The sequence below is a fragment of the Chinchilla lanigera genome, unplaced genomic scaffold (genome assembly GCF_000276665.1).
Source record: "Chinchilla lanigera isolate Chin_1 unplaced genomic scaffold, ChiLan1.0 scaffold00105, whole genome shotgun sequence".
NCBI classification, from domain to species: Eukaryota; Metazoa; Chordata; class Mammalia; order Rodentia; family Chinchillidae; genus Chinchilla; species Chinchilla lanigera.
The window spans coordinates 5,012,912-5,032,471 of record NW_004955506.1 but is presented as its reverse complement, the minus strand read 5'-3'; the positions used below and the strand labels follow the sequence as shown (position 1 = coordinate 5,032,471).

General features: G+C 55.9%; 1 protein-coding gene across 1 annotated transcript in view; it reads left to right on the top strand.

Moving 5' to 3' along the window:
- Sept9 (septin 9) overlaps nt 1–19,560 on the top strand; it is a gene marked incomplete in the record, with an annotated part of 89,981 nt that overhangs the window by 617 nt on the left and 69,804 nt on the right. The window contains 1 exon segment of the mRNA XM_005407395.2: nt 1–135. Coding sequence (XP_005407452.1) covers nt 81–135 — 55 coding nt within the window.

The following is a 19,560-nucleotide window of genomic DNA, read 5'->3' as shown; positions in this document are numbered from 1 at the left end:
GCCAGCGCGCAGGGCCAGGGCCCGGCCGGGGGCGCTTCCTCCCCGCCGCCCTCCGCGCGACTCCCTGCCGACACGCCACCATGTCCGACCCCGCGGTCAACGCTCAGCTGGACGGGATCATTTCGGACTTCGAAGGTGGGTTCCGGGCCGCCCTAACAAGCGGGGCAGGACCATGGGGGGGGGGGATCTGGAGTGCGTAGATGGGAGGCGGGTCCCTGGCGGGTCGCTCTCCCGCCGAACGCGTTCCCGGCCCCGCATAGCCTACGTGGAGCCCCCGGTTCTGCGCACCCACAGGGACCACGCACCCGCATAGGACCCCTTAACTGCCCGGGGTTTCCTTCTTTTTATTGTTGTTAATGTTTGTGGAGCGACAGCCACCTCCTCAAGGGCTCTCAGAGCTTTCTCAGAACTATCCGGGAGCGCGCAGTTCCATTCTCGGAAATCGGCCAGTCCCCTCCCTCTAGCGCTCGTCCGTAGCTCTGGGCCCCCTCAGGGCTGGCAGCTAGTTAGAGCGTTAGTTCACCTCCTAGGACCGAGTTGGCGCCCCCGTCCTGCCCGGCGGACAGCCTTCCCCTCCCCCAGCTAGTTTCACAGCCGGGGTCGAGCGGAATCCTGCCAGGCGCAAGAGCGGCTGGACGGGGTCCGGCGTGGGGCGTCCAGTGGCCCCAGTCCAGACCTGGGGACATCCTCATCTGCCTCCACAGTCGGGTTGTGCGGGTAGAGGTAGCCTGCATGCGGGCAAGGAGAACATTTTGGCTCTCTCCTCCCCTTCGGAGTTAGAAAGTTTGGAGAGGCTCGGGGTTGGGGGTTCTCCCTCCGAGGGTGGGTCTGGCAACCCCGCCCCCGGCCTGTGTGTGCTCAAGCGCCTTTCGCGGGGCCTCGTGACTGCCGGTGCAGTGGCCCTGCATCCTGCGTCCTCGGGAGTAAATACGGTGGTGGGAAGGGAGGCTCACACAATGGTCTCCGCTTGGGGCAGGGTTCCGGAGGGGCGGGCCTGCCTCTGCCGGCCGGAGCCCCCGCCCCTCGGAGGGGCTTCCAGGCAGCAGTGCGCTGAGCCCTCTGGTGGGCCTCGAGGGGGAGAGGCTGAGTTTGAAGGAGTTAGTTGCGGGAGGCCAGGTGCCAGGCGCCAGGCCGACCCCAGAGGTGACCGGCCTGAGGTCCACCGCCTCCCATAGACAGGACCGGGGTGGAATCTGGGTGTCCTGAGCCCAGCTACCCATCTAGGCCTGCGGTAAGCTTCATCCTTGGGTAAGATTCGTGGCTTTGACCGTACAAACATACGGGACCACTGAGCCAGCGGCTGCTGGCACAGGCTGTGCAAAGCCTGGAATGTCTCATTCACTTGGTCGCGTCAGTGGGAGAACGTTTTCAGATTCTAGCACCTTCACTCCGTGCTCTGACCTGAGCAAGTATAATTCTAGGTCCAAGAGCTGTGATGACTTGTGTCCCTGACAATCTCTACTCTTGGGGTGCGTGCTCACTCTGGGGTCTCCCCTGATCTACTGGCCCAGGAGGAATGTTGCCTTGCTGAGACTGTACCTCTCTACCATGCTCCCCCAGCCCTTTAATCCCCACTGTCCCATTGGCAAGAGCCAGCCAATCAGATCCCGGTCCTGCAAGTCTGGAAGGAGACACTGCCCCCTTCAGGTCCTATCCTCGCATGGCCTCCACTCCCCCGGGGCCTGCAGGGAGTTCAGGTTTTGGCATTCCTTCCCTGACTCGGTGGGATTTCGGCAGAAGAATGCGGGGGTCTCAACAAGAGCCAACGTTGTGTTTTTTTTACCAGCTGGCACAGTTTGAACAGTGGAGGCAGGTGGTGCCCCTGTCTTGGGGTCCCTTGTGTGACTTCAACCTCACACCATTGTGCCCCATCTTCTTGGTCCTCAAATTCAGCTTAAGACGATGTGCTTATTGCGAGCATCCTCGTGCAGCGGTTGGCAGCCCCTTGGCTCTGGGGGAAGATGCCTCAGTCTTGGAGATCAAAGCATTCCTTGGGTCTTCTGTCCCCTGTGTGCATCATCTTCCCACTGTGTGCACTGAAGGGTGGAACTGGGGCGTTGAACGCACTGGAGAGCCCCTCGCATCCTGGGGTGTTTGTGAGTGTGCTGTAGTGTGCACGGGTGCTTTGCATGAGGCCGTTGCCCTGAGGAGTAGAAAGGTGGCCCTCCCTGTGCCTTAGAACTCAGGGTGGAGTTGGGGTGGAAGTTGTCTGGGAGAAGATGACCTTGGACAGATGGGACAGCATGGGGAAGGGATTGCTTTTGGGGAGGTGTGCAGTCCAGCCCAGCCATGGGCAAAGAGCTGGCAGCGGCTGAATCAGTCAGGGGAAGGTCACCCAAGGAAGGAGGAGAGCTCAGCAGCGGGGGAGGTGGAAAGGAGCTGGCCTGATAGGGGCCTGGAGCATAAGGAGGGACCAACTTGTAGCAATCAGAGGGGCCAGGCCACGGAAGACCAGCATGCCCTGAGATCAGTGTGGCCCGTGCTGGGGAAGCAGTCAGAGTGGCCTAGAGTGGCGCTGGAGGAGTTCAGGCCTCCTTCCGAGGGGACAGGCCAGAAGCCTCCAGTCGGGCTGCCTACCTGCTTCAGTTTCTGCCAGGTAGGTCGAAAGGGGAGGGAGGACAGTGGCAGCTTTGCCACAGCAGCTCTCAGTCTCTTCCTGAGGCTGGAGGATGTGGGGCCATTGTGAAGTGCATGTTGCTGAACAGTGGAGGCTCCGGGGGCTACCCGCAAAGCATGGCCAGCTCTGAGCATAGCATCTGTGGCAGTGATTTTCAAACCAAGCAGACAACCTGGCTTGGAATCCAGCAGGTGCTGGCAGTGGGGGAGGTAGCAGAGGGGCCTGTTGAGGTGTTTCTGGGAGGTTTGGAGCCAGCGGCCAGAGTAATGCGTCCTTCAGGGCAGAGGGAAGCTACCTGGAGCAGGCCGGGGTCGGGGGGGTGCCCAGGCCAGAGCAGTAGGCCCAGGTGGGGCAACAAGCCTATATGCCTTGTACCCGTGTGTCTGGAGGGTGTAGAAATTCGACTAATGCCACACCTTACATCCTGGGCATGCCAGTCTCCCCTTGGGGTAGCACCTGCTATTTTCATCTTTTTAAATTTTAAATTCCTTGTCTGTCCTCTTTCTTTCCCTGTTGCCTTGCTCATTCCTGCCGTCCTTGAGGACTGAGAGAGCTGAGGCACCTTCATCACCAAGGGGCTGTGCAGGGAATCAGTCTGTTCTCCCACCCCCAGCGTGTCAGAGAGGGTGACCTTGTCCACCACCAATATGAACTTCCTGCATCCTGCCTTCGCCTGTCCTTCAAGGCCTCTCCATAGACTCCCCCCACTGTCACCATGTAGGGGACAGGAAAATGTTTTGTGTTTTGCTGATGTGGTTTTTAGTTTTCTACTTCGCAGTGATTTCCTCCTTCTCTTTGATGTCCCCCTTTCCTTCACTAGGACAAAGGCCTTCGAGGTGATGCCCATGATACCTACCACTCCTCTGTGACAGGGTAGCAATGAGGGTGACCCCTAACTCTGTCCCACGCCCAGTCAGTGGAGGCATGGGGTAGCTGGACGGTGTATTCTTTCTTGTGTGCAGGCCAAATCTGTTATCGCAAACACAATTACAGCTTGGGTCTTTGTGTAACAAAAGCCAGTCCAGGCGCCAGCTGTTGGCCTACTTTCCTTTGCGGTGTTTGCTGTAACCAGATTTGCATGCCCAGAAAGAATCCCGAAATCCTTGATGTTTGTTGAAACAGATCTGGCTTGGGACCCAGACACTCTGATCCCAGAGCTGGCTGATGTCAGCCCTCCCCTGGAGCTTTCTGCTGTCCTTCTAGTAGGACCCTCCAAGCCGTGTCTGGGAGCCTCACAGGAGAGCTGGCCAAGAGGGTAAGTGGGGGGCCCCTGCTTAAGATGAGACCATGCAGACACTCCTGCGACATGGGAGCTGGTGATGGCTGGATCCAGGCTCACTCTCCTCCCTGGAGGAAAAGGCCTGTTACTTGGAGACGGCTGCAGACCTGTCCCTAATTCCTGCTGTGGGTCTGTAGTGTAATGAATCTTGTTTTCCAGCCAACACTCATGGCTCCTGGGAATACCACTCTCCCATCGCTGTGGCTGACAGTGGAGCGAGGGAGTATGTGGTAAGGTGTGCCCTACAGCTAGGAGGGGCTGGGTTGCTTTCACTGATCTTACAGCTATGGCATTGTTAACTTGGGATTCTTTGTTGTAGCCCACCATCCCCATTGTGAGCAAGTTCAGTTAGACAGGGAAGGCAGACTGCAGGTACTTCTGTTATCAGTCAGCAGGATGGAGGCATCCCTGGGCTATACATCTGGGGGAGGCAGAGACACCCTCTTTGGGTGGCATCCGTCTGGAAATACTTTCTGGAGCATTTGGCTTTCCAGGAAGCTTTCAAAAGAGGCTGGGGGAGGGGATATAGTTTGCTCCAGAGGCAGAGGCCTCCGAAGGTGTGATTGGTAGTGCTGCACAGCTAGTCCACTTTGCCATCTGAAAGACGGTGGTTGGCTTGCCTAAGGCTCTGTTTCCTCCTGTGTTGAGTGAGGTTATAAGTGGCTCTTTCAGAGTAAGATGCAGTGGTGTGAGCACAGGCCTGCTTTGCTGGGTATGAGGGTGGTATAACCTTTGGAACTGGTGAGTATTTGCACAGGACAAGTAGGTCCTGGGTGATGGAAAGTCACAGCCAGGGGCCCATGTGATTTTTCTGTGGGGACAGGACTGGACAGTGGGGTCACTAGTAACGCTGGCAAATCTTGCAGACTTGGAGAGGCCACAGAGCCCAGGAGAAGTCTGAGTACTTCAAGGGAAGCCCCACCCTCCTGCTGGCCGACATTCTTCCTGGAGGTGTCAGCATTCTCTCCCTGGAGGCTGTGACTGTGTGGGCTGTATGGTTCCTCTTCCTGGACGGATGTCCCCGTGTCCTCTGCCACCCCCACCCAGAGCATCACAGATAGGTGGATGGACTTGTGCCTGTCTGCAGAGCCTAGTACTGACAGCCATAGGGGCACATGCTGGGTGACTAGGCCATGAAGATAGAAAATCTGACAGCATGAAAGGTGCAGGCTGTGTCAGGAGGGGTGCGTGGTGGCCCAGGCATCCTTGTCCAGCAGGCCTTTTCAAGGCTGAGTTGTGTGTGGTGTAGAGCTAGGCTCTGAGCGGCACCGTCCTGTTCCAGGCCAGCAGGAAAGGGAAGGTTCAGAGTCCCTTTCGCTGTGCACTCCCACAGTGCTGAGGTTCTGGGAGCCTGGGAGCAGTGTGGCCTATGCGGGGCTCAGTGCCTGGAAAAGCAGATTGCCTAGAGCAGCAGTCACAGCCTGCACGGTGCCTAGCACGTGTGGCGCTTGCTGTGACCACACTTGTGGGCGAGATTGTCCTGCTGGTGGAGATCGGGCACCTGCTGCCGCTCACAGTGGTGTCACCAAGGGAAATACAATTGCGCTGATTGTGTACTTGCTGTGTAGGAGCCAGGGATTTCCTGGCCTGGTGATCTGTGGCCTCAGCCTGCCCCTGCAGTGGTGCTGGGCCCTGACATCCTGGTGCAGAGCTAGGGTCCTTGCCTACCTCCGCTTTCCGTTTCTTGCATGCTTAGGGTTGAGGGAGGTTATATTAGAGAAGAAGCATAGTTGCTAAGTTTCAGGCTGATATTGCTGTTCCAGCCCTTTCCTTCTGTCCCCAAATCAGTGCCCACCTTCACTGTGCTGGGAGAGGGGCTGGCTTGCTGTTCAGGGAAAAACTGTGTTGTCCGCAGACCCAGGATGGAGTGCCCATTTCCTGCCAGGCCAGACTCAGGCTTTCCTGCCGAACTCAGAGGCCCCTAGGGCAGTGGTGTGGATCTGTACTGAGGGTGGGGTGGCGGGCTGTGTGCAGGAGCTCTTCGGGGTGGTGGGGTGGGGCAGGAGGAAGGGGTGTTGGACAGCTAGGGGTTCTGGTGGAAGGCCTGTAAGAGGCAGAAGTCCCAGATAACTCATCTCTTTTTGACCCATCCCAGAGACATCAGCCAGGAGATATGGTGTTAGACTTTCTCCCCTTCCCCCCAAACCAAATCACAAGGAAAAATGGCTAAACAGTGGCTTTCTTTTCAAAGCCCTCTTGGTTTTTTCCCAAATTTGGAGACTCTGAGTTGCTTATGAGACCAATTGGTCCGGAATTCTGTGGAACACAGTCCTAAAAGCTCAAAGATTTGTCATCCCTCCAGCCAGACAGGCCCATCATTTGGCCTGAGGACACCCCTCGGCGCCTGGAGGGCATTTCTGGGCTTGGGCTGTTTCATTTGGTCTGGATAGAGCCCGAAGGCTCCATTTAGGCGAGGCCAGCAGACATTCTAGAAACTTCAAGTTTGTTGTCGTTTTTAAAAAGTGCTGCCAATGCCCAGAAATTTGGACAGAGGGACAAGAGGATGACCTCAATTTAGGCGAGGAATATAAATGTGAAGTCCCTGTGCCCACCCCCATACTGTCTGGACTTAAACACATTCTGCCAGGGCTCTCAGCCTGCAACCCGTGCCCTGGGGATGGCCTGGGGAGAACTGAAGAGTTGGGTGAAGCTCATTTCTTTCTTTCTTTGGGCTTTTCTCTGTCCTTAATCCCCCAAATTCCCAAGCCACCCACCATCTCCCTTTGTGGCTCTGGCCTAAAATCTAGGGATCTGGCTTTATGCATATTGCACTGCCCGCTCCTCCCAGCTAAGAACTTCCTGTGTCCCCAAGGCCATGAGTTTGTGCCTTAGAAGTTCCTCGGTGAGACCTTGCAGAGGCCTAGAACAACCCCCTTCCCCTGCCCTAAGTGGGAACGCCCCCTTCTGCTGCTGTTCACCACTTCTGTGAGGGACCATGGAAGTGCTGCTCCTTGGCTGCCGATGGCAGCAGTCCCCATGTTTGCTCCTGTGTCCCCCCACGTGTATGTAGTGAGGAGTCGGCAGCAGGAGGATGGTTTCCGTGGTCTATGTATTGTTTCCACTCGGAAGGGATCCCTGGGAGCTGACTTTCCCCTGTCCCCTTTCCCTCTCAGGGACCAGGAGGCTTTATGGAGCCCTCTGCAGCCTGTGTCAGGTCTTTCCGGGTTCCAGTCTCCCTCTGACACCCTAAACTACAGCCCATGGCAGGAAGGGCTTTCCTGGCCTTGCAGGCGCCCTGACTAGGAGCAGTCGTTGCGAGTGTGCTGGGTCGGGTCTGGAGTACCAGGCACCTCCCTGTGGAGACAGCCCTCTCTCCACTCCTGGAGGTCAGCAGATAGAGCGGTCTCAGCTTCCTTTTTGGCGGGAAGAGAGCCACAGCCTGGGGCAGGTGTGGGGAGTCCGGCTGAGCTCGGGCCTCTTGCTGGCTCCCGTCCCCTAGCCCACCCAAAGGACGGTGAGGCTTCTGCTGAGCATCAGTGACCTGAGTCTGGTGGATTCCAAGTGCTGCAGGAAGAGTCTCCCCACCCCCGGGTGCAGGAAGTGGCCCTGAGCAGGGACACTGGCCCTGCTTTCCACGTGGGTGGGCAGCTTCCCTGTGAGGGGTAGGGCAGGCTCTGCCCTGCGTCCCTTGGAGACTGATACTATCTACAGTAAGAGCCGGAGGAGATTTCCTGGCTCCACACCAGGCCTGGAAGGGCCGTTCTCTGCTGTCCCCTGCCTGCTGTCCACCACTAAAGGTCAGGGAGTTGAATGCTTTGGTTACTGAGCTGGGATTTGCTTTCTCCTTCAGTTCAGAGTGAAGTGCCAATTTCTCGCCCCCTTGTCCTGTGTGCAGAACACCCTGTGCCCACATCTGGCACAGGTGGCCTTGGCCCTGAGGGGAGATGAGAGAAGAGCTGCTGGTGCAGGCAGAATTGGTGGCACTAAGGGGAGACATCTCCTGGAGGCTGGGACGTTCACCCCCCAACTCCCCTGACAAGCTGGGTGCACTCCAGTGCTGGAGGGATCCAGGCTCCACCATCGCTTGGCTGGTGAGCTGGTCCAGTGGGAGGGTGTTAACTCAGCCAGGGTGCAGCAGGCCTAGAACAGGGTGCAGGTGTGCACTGGGAAACTCTTGGCCTGGCCCAGCCCTCAGAAAATCTCTGAAGGCCTGTGGTGCTTTTTTTACTAAACTACAAAAAAAAAAAAAAAATTCCTTGGCTGCATGGGGCCCTGGGCCCCCTTTGAGGTACAGTGATAGGAGACCATTCATTTGCACCTTGGCAGCAGATGGCTGCCCCCATCCCCCAACTCCTGGTCCAGGGAGCAGCCTGGGGGCAGCTGAGAGGGGGACAGGATGGGGTCACTGAGAGAGCAGAGCAGCTCTTCCCTGGCTCTAGCAGCAGCCACAGTGAAGTCGGCCTCAGCCCCCCTCCCCCATTACCTCTTCTGATATTTAAATGATGAAGCCAGGCTCTGGAGACAGCTGCCCTGCAGACAGCTGTTGAGGATCTGGCCTCCCTCTCTGCCTCTTGCATGTTCTTTGTCTCTGACCCAAGTCCTGGCCCTCCCAGCTGTTCCCCAAGCCTGCAGGCATCTCCTGTGACTGAGCCTACCCTGGCTATTTTTCATCACCATTGTCTTTTATTGAGCATCTACTCCGATCCTCCTGAGAACCCCGTTTGGGGGTCCAAGTTGCTGATGAGCAGGTGTTGGCAGGCAGGCTTGTATTGTCCCAGCTCCCTTCCTGCATCCAGCTGTCATTCCCTGCTTCTGAGACCTGCTCCCTGGACCCTGTCTTGTATCAGCTTCTGCAGGCTCATCTTTGCCTCCCTGAAGCAGACCAGCCTATGCTTAGCTGTTATGGAAATTTCAGTCTTGAGCCGGATGGGCCAGGTTCTTGAGCCTGGGTGTCATGGGGCAGCCTCTGGCCTGGTCCAGCCTGCCTGTCTCCAGCTTGGGGACTATGTCTGTGAAACAGGAGGAACAGTGCCCCCTGTCAGCCCTGGGAGAGGCGGGGCGAGGGAGGGCACAGCACAGAGGCTTGGAGTGAGCTCCTGGCCTTCCCAGTCTGGCTCTCAGGGCCGGGCAGGTGTTGGGGCAGGGGCTCTTGTCTGGCTTCACTCTTACCCATGCTGTGATATTGAGTGAGTCATAGGCTTCTCTATGCCTCAGTTTCCTCTGTAAAATGGGAACACAAAGCTGGGTGTGGTGGCACATGCCTATAATCCCAGAACTCTGGGAAGCTAAGGCAGGAGGATCAAAAATTCGAACCCATCCTGTGCAACTTAGTAAGAACCTGTCTCAAAAATAAATGTAGAAAAAAATAAACCCAAGGTTTAATCTCCAGTTCCACAAAAAAGAAAAAGAAAAAAAAGCCAAAACAAAAGCTAAACCCCATGAGTAAAGTACTGTCTTCAGGTGTTGCAGGGATCAAGAGTATGCGCTGGGCACTCAGTGAACGCTGCATGGTAGATTTGGAACAGCGCACCCCTTTCAGGCAGGATGTGAGGCCCCCATGTAGGGAGTAGAGATGCACAGGCCTGACTCCTGTCCCCAGGAGAGTGGGTGGCGGTCAGCAGAAGGAAGGTGAGAGCTGGGAGCCAGGGCTGGGACAGTTCAGGGAGGCTCCTTGGTCCTGTGGTGGTGCATGAGGCCAGGTTTTATCAGGTTTTCCCAGGCACTGGCTGTGGGACTTTCTAAGATGATACAGTACAGGCCCTACGCAGGTTTTGCGACCTTGACCGACATGAAACCTTTGTCCTCAGCAGTGCCCAGTATGTGGCCTAGTTCCACGCATCCTTGGATTGTGACCGCCTTGGGAGCAGAGCAATGGTGGCCCAGGCTGGATGTCAGGAAGATGAGGGTGGGTGGGCTGCTGAGCTGGCAGCTCCAAGGTCCCGGCCATGCTGCCTCTGGGTTTGTGGCTGGGGCTTCCTCCTTGCAGGATTGCTAAAGTGGGGTAGAGGTGAGACTTGTGAGCTCACTGGAGGGCGGGGGCCATGCCTAGCTGCCCCTCAGAAGCATCCCAGGGAGCTGGCCCACCAGCACTACCAAACCAGAACCTCCAGGAAGTAGGACTGCTCTGTAAACCTACTACCCAGAGAACCCTGCCAATATCCTTCAAATGTCCTTCCATTCCTTTGGCTGATGTGTGTGTCCGTACAAGGACATTGCCTTATGCTTTGCTCCATGCAGACTCTGGGCTAACACCCCATACATTCCCAGTCTGTTTTTGCACAGGCTCTGGGAATGACTGATGAGCTGTGTGCCAGTGGCTGGTCAGGAATCAGCCCTTTAGACCCGTAGAGAAGTCTTGGGATCTGGGCCGGGAATGTATGGGGTGTTAGCCCAGAGTCTACACGAAGAAGAGCACAAGGCAGTGTCCTTGTACGGACACACACATCAGCCAAAGGAGTGGAAGGACATTTGAAGGACATTGGCAGGGTCATCTGAGTTGTAGGTTTACAGATGTTTTTTTCTCCTCATTTTTCTGTTTTGCACATTTTCTGCTTTGTGCCTAAATTGCTTCTTTAGCCAGGAAAGAAGCAATTGGTGTTGTTTTTCAAAGTTCATTGTCAAAAAGGAAAATAACTCACCCAAACAAACCTCCCAGCCCTGTTCTCCAACACAGGGAAGTAGAGGCTTAGGAAGGGAGCCCCTGGTTTAGGAGAAGCCAGGGTGCCCAAGGCCTGGCCGGTTCTTTCCAGCTCCATTCTGTCGGGATGCTGGGTGGAGTGGTTGGGCTTTTCCCAGATGTGTGGACTGTTGGAGCTGCCTCTGCAGGTACTGACGGCCACTACTATTTTGTCCATGAGGAATGTGGGCCCGAGCTGAGACCCTCACCTTGGCTCAGGAGGGTGAGCGGGGCTGGCCTGCTCCCTTCATGGCTGGCCAGGTCCGGTCACCTGTGCTTTGCGTTTGGATTTGCAGGAGCCGTGTGGTTCAGGGGTGATACAGCATGGTGGAACTGCTCATAGAGTGTCCAGCCTGGAAGGGACCTTTCAGGACAGTTCTTCCTGTCCTTTACCAGGAAACTGAGGCCAGAGGGGCCATCTGCCTGGCCTGGGGAGGGCTGCATATGGCCCTGGTGGTCATTTCTTACAACACCCAGTGGTCCCCTCAGGTTCCAGGCTATCACAGAGCTCCTGACCCTCCTACACGTTGTGTTTTTGTGGAGGACAGCTTGGCTGGAATTTCCCATTTTTGTTGAAGAGAGAGGTCCAGCCTGCAGTCCTGTTCCCTGTGGGCTTGTTTCCTCCCGGGGATAGGGGAGGAGACGGATGGAATAGCGGGCTTCAGGCTAGCAGGGTGGGGACTGTGGAGGCAGCTGCTCTGCCCCCTGTCCCCTGCTGTCTGTTGGTGGCAGGAAGGGCCTGGTTCCCTGGAGATGGGAATCCAGGAGGTGGTGATTGTCAGGCCTGGCAGCTTAGAAGTTAGGGGGCTGAACTGCCTGCTGTAGGTGATAGGAATGAGATAATGGGGCAACCAAAACTTGTGGGCACCAAGGGCCTGCACTTTATTGTAGCTTTTCCTCTTTTTCTGCTCTCACAAGCCATGAGCAGAACTGAGGAATCCTCTGTTTATGGCGTGTGGATTGGGAAGTGTAGTTACCTGCTCTCCTGAGCTGAGCAGACAGGGACTGGAGGCCTCATTAACTGCCCAGGAGGCTGTCTCTGGGCCTCTCCTCTTGGAAAGAAAATGCAGGCAGAGGTACACCACTGTATGGGGACATGTGGAAGGCTGGTTACCCACCTTGGATGCTGGGGATACAGTGCCCATCCTGCCCAGGAGAGGGGTCTGCTCCCCGCTCGTGAAAAACCTTCAGTACAGGGCAACTGGGTGCCTGGAAGCTGGAGTGAGTGGGCGTTGGGGGTGAACAGAAGAGCAGAACAAATGTGTGAGACCCAGAAAGTCTGGGGAGTGCGTTCAGTCCTGGGAGGCTCTCAGGGTTGGGAGATTTTGGCAGAAGAAGGCTTAGCAGCAGGGAATGCAAGACCTTTATGGGCTTGCTAGGGCTGCTGCAACACAGTTCTGGAGGCTGGAAGTCCAAGGTCAAGGTGTTGGCAGGGCAGATTCCTCTATATCCCTAATGGCGTCTGGCAACTCTGTTGTTCTTTGGTTTTGTAGGGGCACCCTCCAGCCTTGGGTCTGTCTTCCCAGGGCCTTCCTCTCTGTATCTGTCTTCTCTTTTTCTGCTTCTTTATAAGGATATTTGTCATTGGATTTAGAGCTCACCTTAAGCCCAGGATGATCTCATTTTAAGATCCCTAACTACATCAGCAGAGACCCTATTTCCAAGCCTTGGGACTTGGACATAACTTTGTGGGCCACTATTCAGTCTTCGACAGTGGATGATGTTAAGGGAGCAGAGTGCCCTCAGTTTGGGATGAGCCCTGGGTGGGCATCAGGGAACCATCCTCAGATGTTCCAAGTTCTGTGACTTAGAGTGAGACCATTGGTTTCCTTGACTGTCCAGTGAGAGTGAAATTGTATTTCTGTCTGATCCTTTGCCTGGCTGCAGCTCAGGAGGAAGCTGGCACGGGTGAAGGACTGAGGTTTTTCTCCTGCATCCCTGTACCCTGCAGCATTCCTCTTGCTCAGGCCCTGACGTGGGTGGGATGAGGCACTGTCCCTGCATCTGGCCCTGGAGCTGAGGACTGGACACTCATCATCTCTGGGGGCAGATTCCAGCTGTCTCCTGCATCTGCTGCCTTGGGGGACGCAGTCCAGGCTGACCTTCTACCCTGCCCCCATCCCAGAGCTCTGCCTGCCTTGGAGGCAGACACCTACCTCTGGACCTCTCAGTGGCTCCAGTTCCCTGCTCCCAGTGCCATTCTCCTGCAGGCTTCTCCTGCAGGCCCCTCTGGCCTCAGCCCCTCCTCCTCTCTATGCTCCTGTCCTCCCTTGTGGCTTCCATGGGGGTGAGGAGTGTAGAACCCTGGCCAGTGAACAGTCGTGGGTGCAGCCTGGTCCAGGGTCAGCTGTGGTCCCTGTGGTTCCAGAGGGCTTTGTGGAGTCCCAGGATCTATGCTGACCTAGAGGGGAGCCCAGGAGAGTCCTGCAGGAGGTGCCCCCATGGCCCGGCCCCTCTCCAGTAGATACCACCATCCCCAGCAACCCCTTCCAGAATCTTCTGTGTCCAGCTGTGGCTGCTCCCTTCTCTTAGTTTTCTGTGACTCCCATTCTTTTCCGAACCCCTCCTGGTTTTAAGAGTGGAGACCAAGCCCAGCCAGCCCTCAGGTTCAGCAGAACCCAGATGGGGCCTGGCGAACTGGCTGTGTGCAGAGCTGTGTGGTCATTTCAGTTCTGTCCCCACTGCCAACACTGCTTGGTGAGCTCTGGGTGTGGCCCTGTGACCCTCTGCACTGGGTGGCAGTGGCTTTTAGATGCAGCCCTGACCTGAGCCTGAACTCTGCTCCCTGGGGTCACTGTGCCCTATAATTAGGCTGTAGCTCATATTGGCTTAGGGCTCCCGGCCACAGCAGACAGAGCCCCATCTGGCCCTCTGGCGTCCCTCAATTGAGCCAGCCTGATTAATGGCCCAAGTGATACATTTTTAAAGTGCTTTTAACATTTTCCCCAGTAGTGGTGGGGTGAGGAGTGCGGGGAGGTGTGTCTGCTTGGGCAGATTGCTCGCAGCTGCCACCTGAGTGTGTGGTGACCTGGGCTGGGAACAGAGGAGCAGTTTGATCCTTCTGGGGCCCGGAGTAGAAACTGAACTTGCCTGGTACTAGTCCCCGTTACAGGGCTCACCCATCGCAGGAAGAGACTGGGTCAGGCTGGGACACAGACCTTTCACAGAGGGACCTTGGAGTGGCCATTGCCACATGGCCTCAGGGAGCTGCGCCTTGCAGGGCCAGCTCACACAGCCTCAGGATGTGCACAGCAGCAGCCACGCTGGTGTAGGAGGCAGGCGGGGAGGAGGAGGAAAGAGACATGAATTGAGAGGGCACTATGTACTCTTCTGGGGGAAGGGCCATGCTCAGACTCGGAGCCAGAGACTCAGTTCTCTGTCCCCAGAAAGGACAGGGAGGTCCCAGAGAGGACCCTGCCGGGTGCCTGGGCTACCCACAGGATGTGGGCAGATTAAAGCTCAGGAAAGCCTGCCTCCCCCTCTGCTCTGGGACTGTAACCTTTGAGGCCTGCCCCGGAGCTGCTGGCTGGGGCTTTGTTTTTTGAAGTCAGCCGCCTCTCAGGGGCTCCTGGCTGCCTTCATCGCTGGCATTTATCAGGGGACCTTTGACCTGAGGAGACCCAAGAGGTCACCTGATCCCCGCCCCTACTCATAGTCTGGCCACACCCAGGCCCTCTTGGGGATCCCTCTACTTCTTAAGCAGCTGCTCTCAGGGAAGGTAGAGCAGCCTTCTTGCCCAGCCACCCTGGTGGCCCCGCCCTGAGCCAGGAAATTCTTTCTCTTATCTACCCCACATCTCCTGGCTGCAGTTTAAACCCATTTCCCCTTCTGATCCTTGGGGAGATAGGTGAGATAGACATAGCCAACAGCCAGTTTAATATGGGTTGATAATTCTGTCAACAAGTGATTGTTCCAGATGCACTCATGTTCTGTATGTGGTTTGGTTTAAAAAAAAAAAAAAAGGGGTGTCCCACTTTAGATTGACTTTTTTTTTTTGATAGTGGGAACTGAGGTACATCCCCAGCCTCGTTTTTAATTTTTTAAAAAATTTGAGACAGGGTCTCACTGAGTTGCCCCAGCTGGGCTCAAACTTGCAGTCTTCCTTCCCTAGCTTCCTAGGTGTGCTGGGGTTACAGGCACAGGCTACTGTGCCTGGCTTTGGAGTTACTTTTATTTTATTTATTTATTTATTTATTTATTTTTGGTTTTTTTTCTGGTACGAGGAAGTGAACTCACGTCCTTGCGCTTGCCAGGCAGGTGCTGTGCCGCTGCTCCTTAGAATTACTTTTAAAGTCTGAAATGACCCTGCTGCTGCCAGTGCCTAACCTTGGGGGAGGACTTTGCTCGGATGGGCTGGGCTGGTTTCCCAAGAAGAGGCCTAAGGGTGGTGGGCTCCTTTGGCACATCTGCTGAGGTCCTGGCTCTGGTCTGGGTGAAGAAACATGAAGCAGAAGCTTCGGGGTGGATGTCGTGTGGAATCTATCCAGGCTCTGAGGTGGCTTCCGAACCTGAGTATGGTCACTCAAGAGCCTTTGGTGGGGGTTGATGCCACTGTAGACCTTGCTGCCCTGCTGGGATACCCGGCAATACAGAGTGATCACCAGTGGCAATAGATGTGAGTAGGGGACCCTCCCACCCCACCCCAGTTTGGCTAGGTGTGTGGACACTTGGTTGTGCAGCAAGCTCCAAGGCAGTACTGACTGAGCAGCAGCAGGACGTGCTGAGTCAGGATGCTTGCTACACCATGACTGTGGAGGCCAGGAGCCCAAAGTCAAGGTGTCAGCAGGGTTAGTACCTTCCAGGCACCGGAGGAGACAGTCTGTTCTGTGCTGCTTCCAGTTTCTGGTAGATGCCAGCTGGCCTTGGTCTGCAGCCCCATCTCTTGAATCTTTGTCTCTGTTTGCATGTGGCCTTCTGAGCTTGGCTCTGTGCCTTTCTCCTTTTCCATCTTCTATAGTGGCACCTGTCACTGGATTCAGGACCCAGCCTAAGCCAGGATGATCTTATCTCAGAGCCTCCCCTTAATTACATTTACAGAGATCCTTTTCCAGATAAGGCCACATGTACAGAGTCCTGGAGACAGGACTTACACCATTTTGGAGGACACTATTCAACCACTGCATTTGGCAGGCCCATTCTGGATGGCTGGAACTGTGTAGCTGGGCTGGGTAATGGCACTGGTTCAGCCCGCATCCTTGCCTACTGTGTTCTTAGAGAGCTTTCTCTGGGAGGAATGAGCATAATGAAGCTGGGGAATAAAAGAAAGTTTAGAGGCTGGGATGTGGCTCAGGGGCAGAGTGCATGCCTAGCATGCCCAAGGCCCTGGGTTCAAACCCCTAGGACTACAAAACACAAAAACAAAGCCAAAGTATGAAAAGACTGAGGATCCCAGAGCCAGCTGTTGACCACAGCTATCTCTAGACTGCTGCCCCTTTGTGTCTGCCAGTTTCAGAGCTCTGTTCCTAGAAGGAATGCTGGGGCCACTGTGCCCCATGGGCTGGGTGGAGGATCCTAAGCATGGTGCTCCTCCTGCAGTGTGTGGAAGGAGGGGGCTTGTTTATTTCTCTTGGCCTCATCTGGGAAATCCAGCTGTGGGCGCATGACACTTCAAGACTGTTTGTTCTCACATCATCTTTCCAGAGTTGGCCAGACCTCCCAGTGGTGACAGTGCTGGGCAGGGAGGGCCCCGAGTGTCCTTGTCTTCCAGGCCCAGGGGTGCTGCAGCAGAGAAGAGGCTTCCCTTCTAAAATGCTCAAATCAGATGGACAGGGCAGGCAGACCTCACCGTCTTGGCCTTGGGTTGGATGGCCTCCCCTGGCCAAATCAGAGTTCCTAGGGACACAGCCTGTGCCTCTACCTAGGGGTAGGTGGAAACCTGCAGCCTTTCCCTCCTTGTCCTGGGGATGCACATTAGACCCTTGGTCAGATTGTGCTGGCCCTTGAAGGGCAGCCGTGCATCTGGTCGGAGACTGGGGGAGCAGGGGCTGTGTGGGAGATGCCCCCGCCACCCCGGAGCATGGGGCATCTTGTGGCTGCCTCTGGCTGCTGTGGTCCAAACAGGCCTGGTCTTTGGGAGGATAGAGGGCGGAGGGAGGGCAGAGAGGAGGACCTCAGAAGTGATGTGGTGCCCAATGCCCTTGTTCTCTCCACAGGCTCAGCTGTGGCCCTCCAAGGAGGAAGCGCTTCCTCCCTCTTATGCAGACTCTGCCTTCCGTCCTGATGCTTGTTAAACAGATGCGTCCTCTGTGGGAAGCCCGGGCCTGGGCTGACAGGCTGTTTACCGACTGCCCCAGCAGAGCGGGCTCCATTCACTCCACAGTGGCTATTTTAAGCCCTTCTCTTTAGGCTGTTTTGCTTTTTGAAAACACCCTCTCCCCATCACCCTCTGTGTGTCCTCTCCCTGTCCTGGCCTGCCCCTCCCTCCACTTGTCCCCAGCAGCCCAGGACTCTCTGATCAGATCCTGAGACAGGAGCTGAGTGGAGGTGACCCCTGGTCCCCGAAACAGTGAGACAGGCAGGGAAGTAACCAATACAGGGTGCGAAGTCCATCAGGGACCCCTGGGAACTGCAGGCTGAGTTCCTGGAGTTGGCCATGGCAGGGAGTAAAGCTGGGGTGTCGAGGCTCCAGTGGGGCAAAGGGCTGCCGTGTTGACTCCTTTCTGCTTCTGTTGGGGTGGGCACCGCAAAGCATCGAGAAGAGAGGTGGAATCAGGCGGTGAAGGCAGGTGGGAGTGCGCTGTAGCAGTAAGGCTGATGGGTGCTCCTTGGGCAGAGGGAGGTGGGGTCAACAGCAGCCATGCTTTCCAAGTACCACATCTGTTCTGGTGCTACCTTCTCATCCCGTTCATACCTGCTGCGTAGAGTGCTGGGTGAGGCGAGGACACTGAGGCCCAGAGGAATTCGCTGTGGTGTCATTTTGTTGGCTTTTTCTTGCTCGGGTGTTCTGCAGCTGGTCCTCAGCAGAGGCCCACGGTCTGTATCAGGCTACAGGCCCAGGGCCTCTCTTCAGCTCTGGAAGGCAGCAGGCCTTTGCTTGCACTTTTCTCTGCCAGGAACTACTTCCTGCCCTTGCCTCACTGCTTCAGTCCTCTGCCCCCAGGCCCCTAACACGAGTTGGCTTTTGGGCCACCATTCCTGTTCTTGGAAGGGCTGTCATATTATTTGGTATGGATTCTTTCTCTGCCTTCCCTGCTGCGAGATGGGGTGGGGAAGAGGGTCCCTCACAGCTAGGCCCAGCTCTGCCCAGTCCAAGGCCCTGCCCACCACCCCACCTCACTACTTTGAGCAGGGATCCATGCCTGGGCCTGGCACTCAAAGGAAACTCAGAACAGGGAAGCTGTGGTCAGCAGAGTCTGCTGGCCACATGCTTGTGGTCTCACTCCAAACACCAAATGGTTTTTGTTGTTAACCTGTGCGTAGGGTGTTCTGGCAAGCTCAGGGCTGCGAACAGGGCAGTGTCTCCATTGGTGCCATCTCCCGTATTCCTGGGCATCAGACCCTGCTGTGCTGGTGCAGGTAGACAGGGTTTGACCAGCGGCGGGGGGGAGCCTGTGCTCAGAGTTCAGTGCTGTTCCCTCCTGTGGGGGCTGCACATGTATCTGTTTGACCTCGCCTCTAGCATTCTTCTGCAAGACATTTGTCCCAGGCTGGGGAAGGGCTTTGTGGTTCTCCTGCTATCCCCTTCCCAGACCAGGCCCAATTTGTACACCAGGAAGTACTTGATCTGGTTTCAGGAGTCGGCGAGGTTTGCGGCAGCCTGCGGTCAGAGCAGAGGCCTGAACAATGGTCCCTTGTGCATGGCACATTCCTCTCTAAACAGGCCCAGATCCAGGCTGCTCCTGCTTCGGCCCCCCACGGGCACAGCTGGGAAGGCCTGCATCTGGAGGGAGGCTACTCTGGCCTCTGTGTAGCAACGGAGGTGCTTGATGGACAGGAGAGGGCTGAGTGTCTAGCTTGGACTTTGGGAAAAGAGTGGGCTGGGAGACGTAATCCAGGGAGCAGGCATGGATGCTGGTGGGCAGAATTATCCACATCCTCTAGCCTGTTTACAGCAAGGTGTGTCTTCAGAGAGTGTCAGTTATTCAAGCCCTAAAAATCAGAAGGGACCCACATTTGGTGTTGGCAAGAAGGCAGGGAGGTCTAATGCAGAACACCCACCATCGTTCCATCCAGAGACATCATCTTCTGCCAGGGTGGGAACGTGTGTGTGCGTGCAAACTGCACATGTGTGGAAGACGTGGAATTGAATCTTGTATACATCTTGTGTCCTGCTATTTATATTTAACACCCTTGGCATTTCTCATCTTCCCGAATGTGATTTTGATGATTCTGTGTGACTTCGACATATGGGTTTAGAGGATCTACATAAACCCGGATTGTTTCCAGTGTTGGCAGTGTTAATGCTGATGTGAATGGCGTGGCCCGTAAATCTTTCTGTGCCTCTGCTTGTTCCTTGGGATCCATTCCCAGAAGTGGGCCAGAGCCTGGGATCTGGCTTCAGGCTTTTGGTGCAGTTGAGGGTGATGGAGGACGAGATGGCCCGAGGAAGGCTCTTGGAGCAGGCTAGCTTGAGCCTGGCTTTGGAGAGGCATGCGTCCACAGAGGAGGGTAAGTTGGGCAAAGGTATCCCTCCTGCCATGGGGTGGGACTATCTTACTTCCCAGTGGCAGAGTGGAGACGCTTCCAGTACAACCTGGTCCTGCTGCTGCGGGTCTTTTGCCTGCCCTTTAGTTGGGCTAATTCCTTGTGGGAGGACTTCTGTGCTCAGGAAGACTCATTGGTCCCAGGAGAGGCCACTGCCCTGCCTGGCTGGTCCCTGGGGTCAGATTGGCCACACCAGGGTCTCAGATCTGCATGTGACAAGCTATGAATGAGCACTCTTGCTGGCCTCTGACCACACACACCCTTGGCTGCCTTTCCTTCTTCAGGGAATGCGGAGGTGACTCAGGTAGAAATACTAGCCATGTGGCAGGTTGTCCCTGACAGGACACTGGAGGGGTGTCTCCATTGAAGTTTCACATCGAGAAGAGGGGTATCTGTATGTGTGGG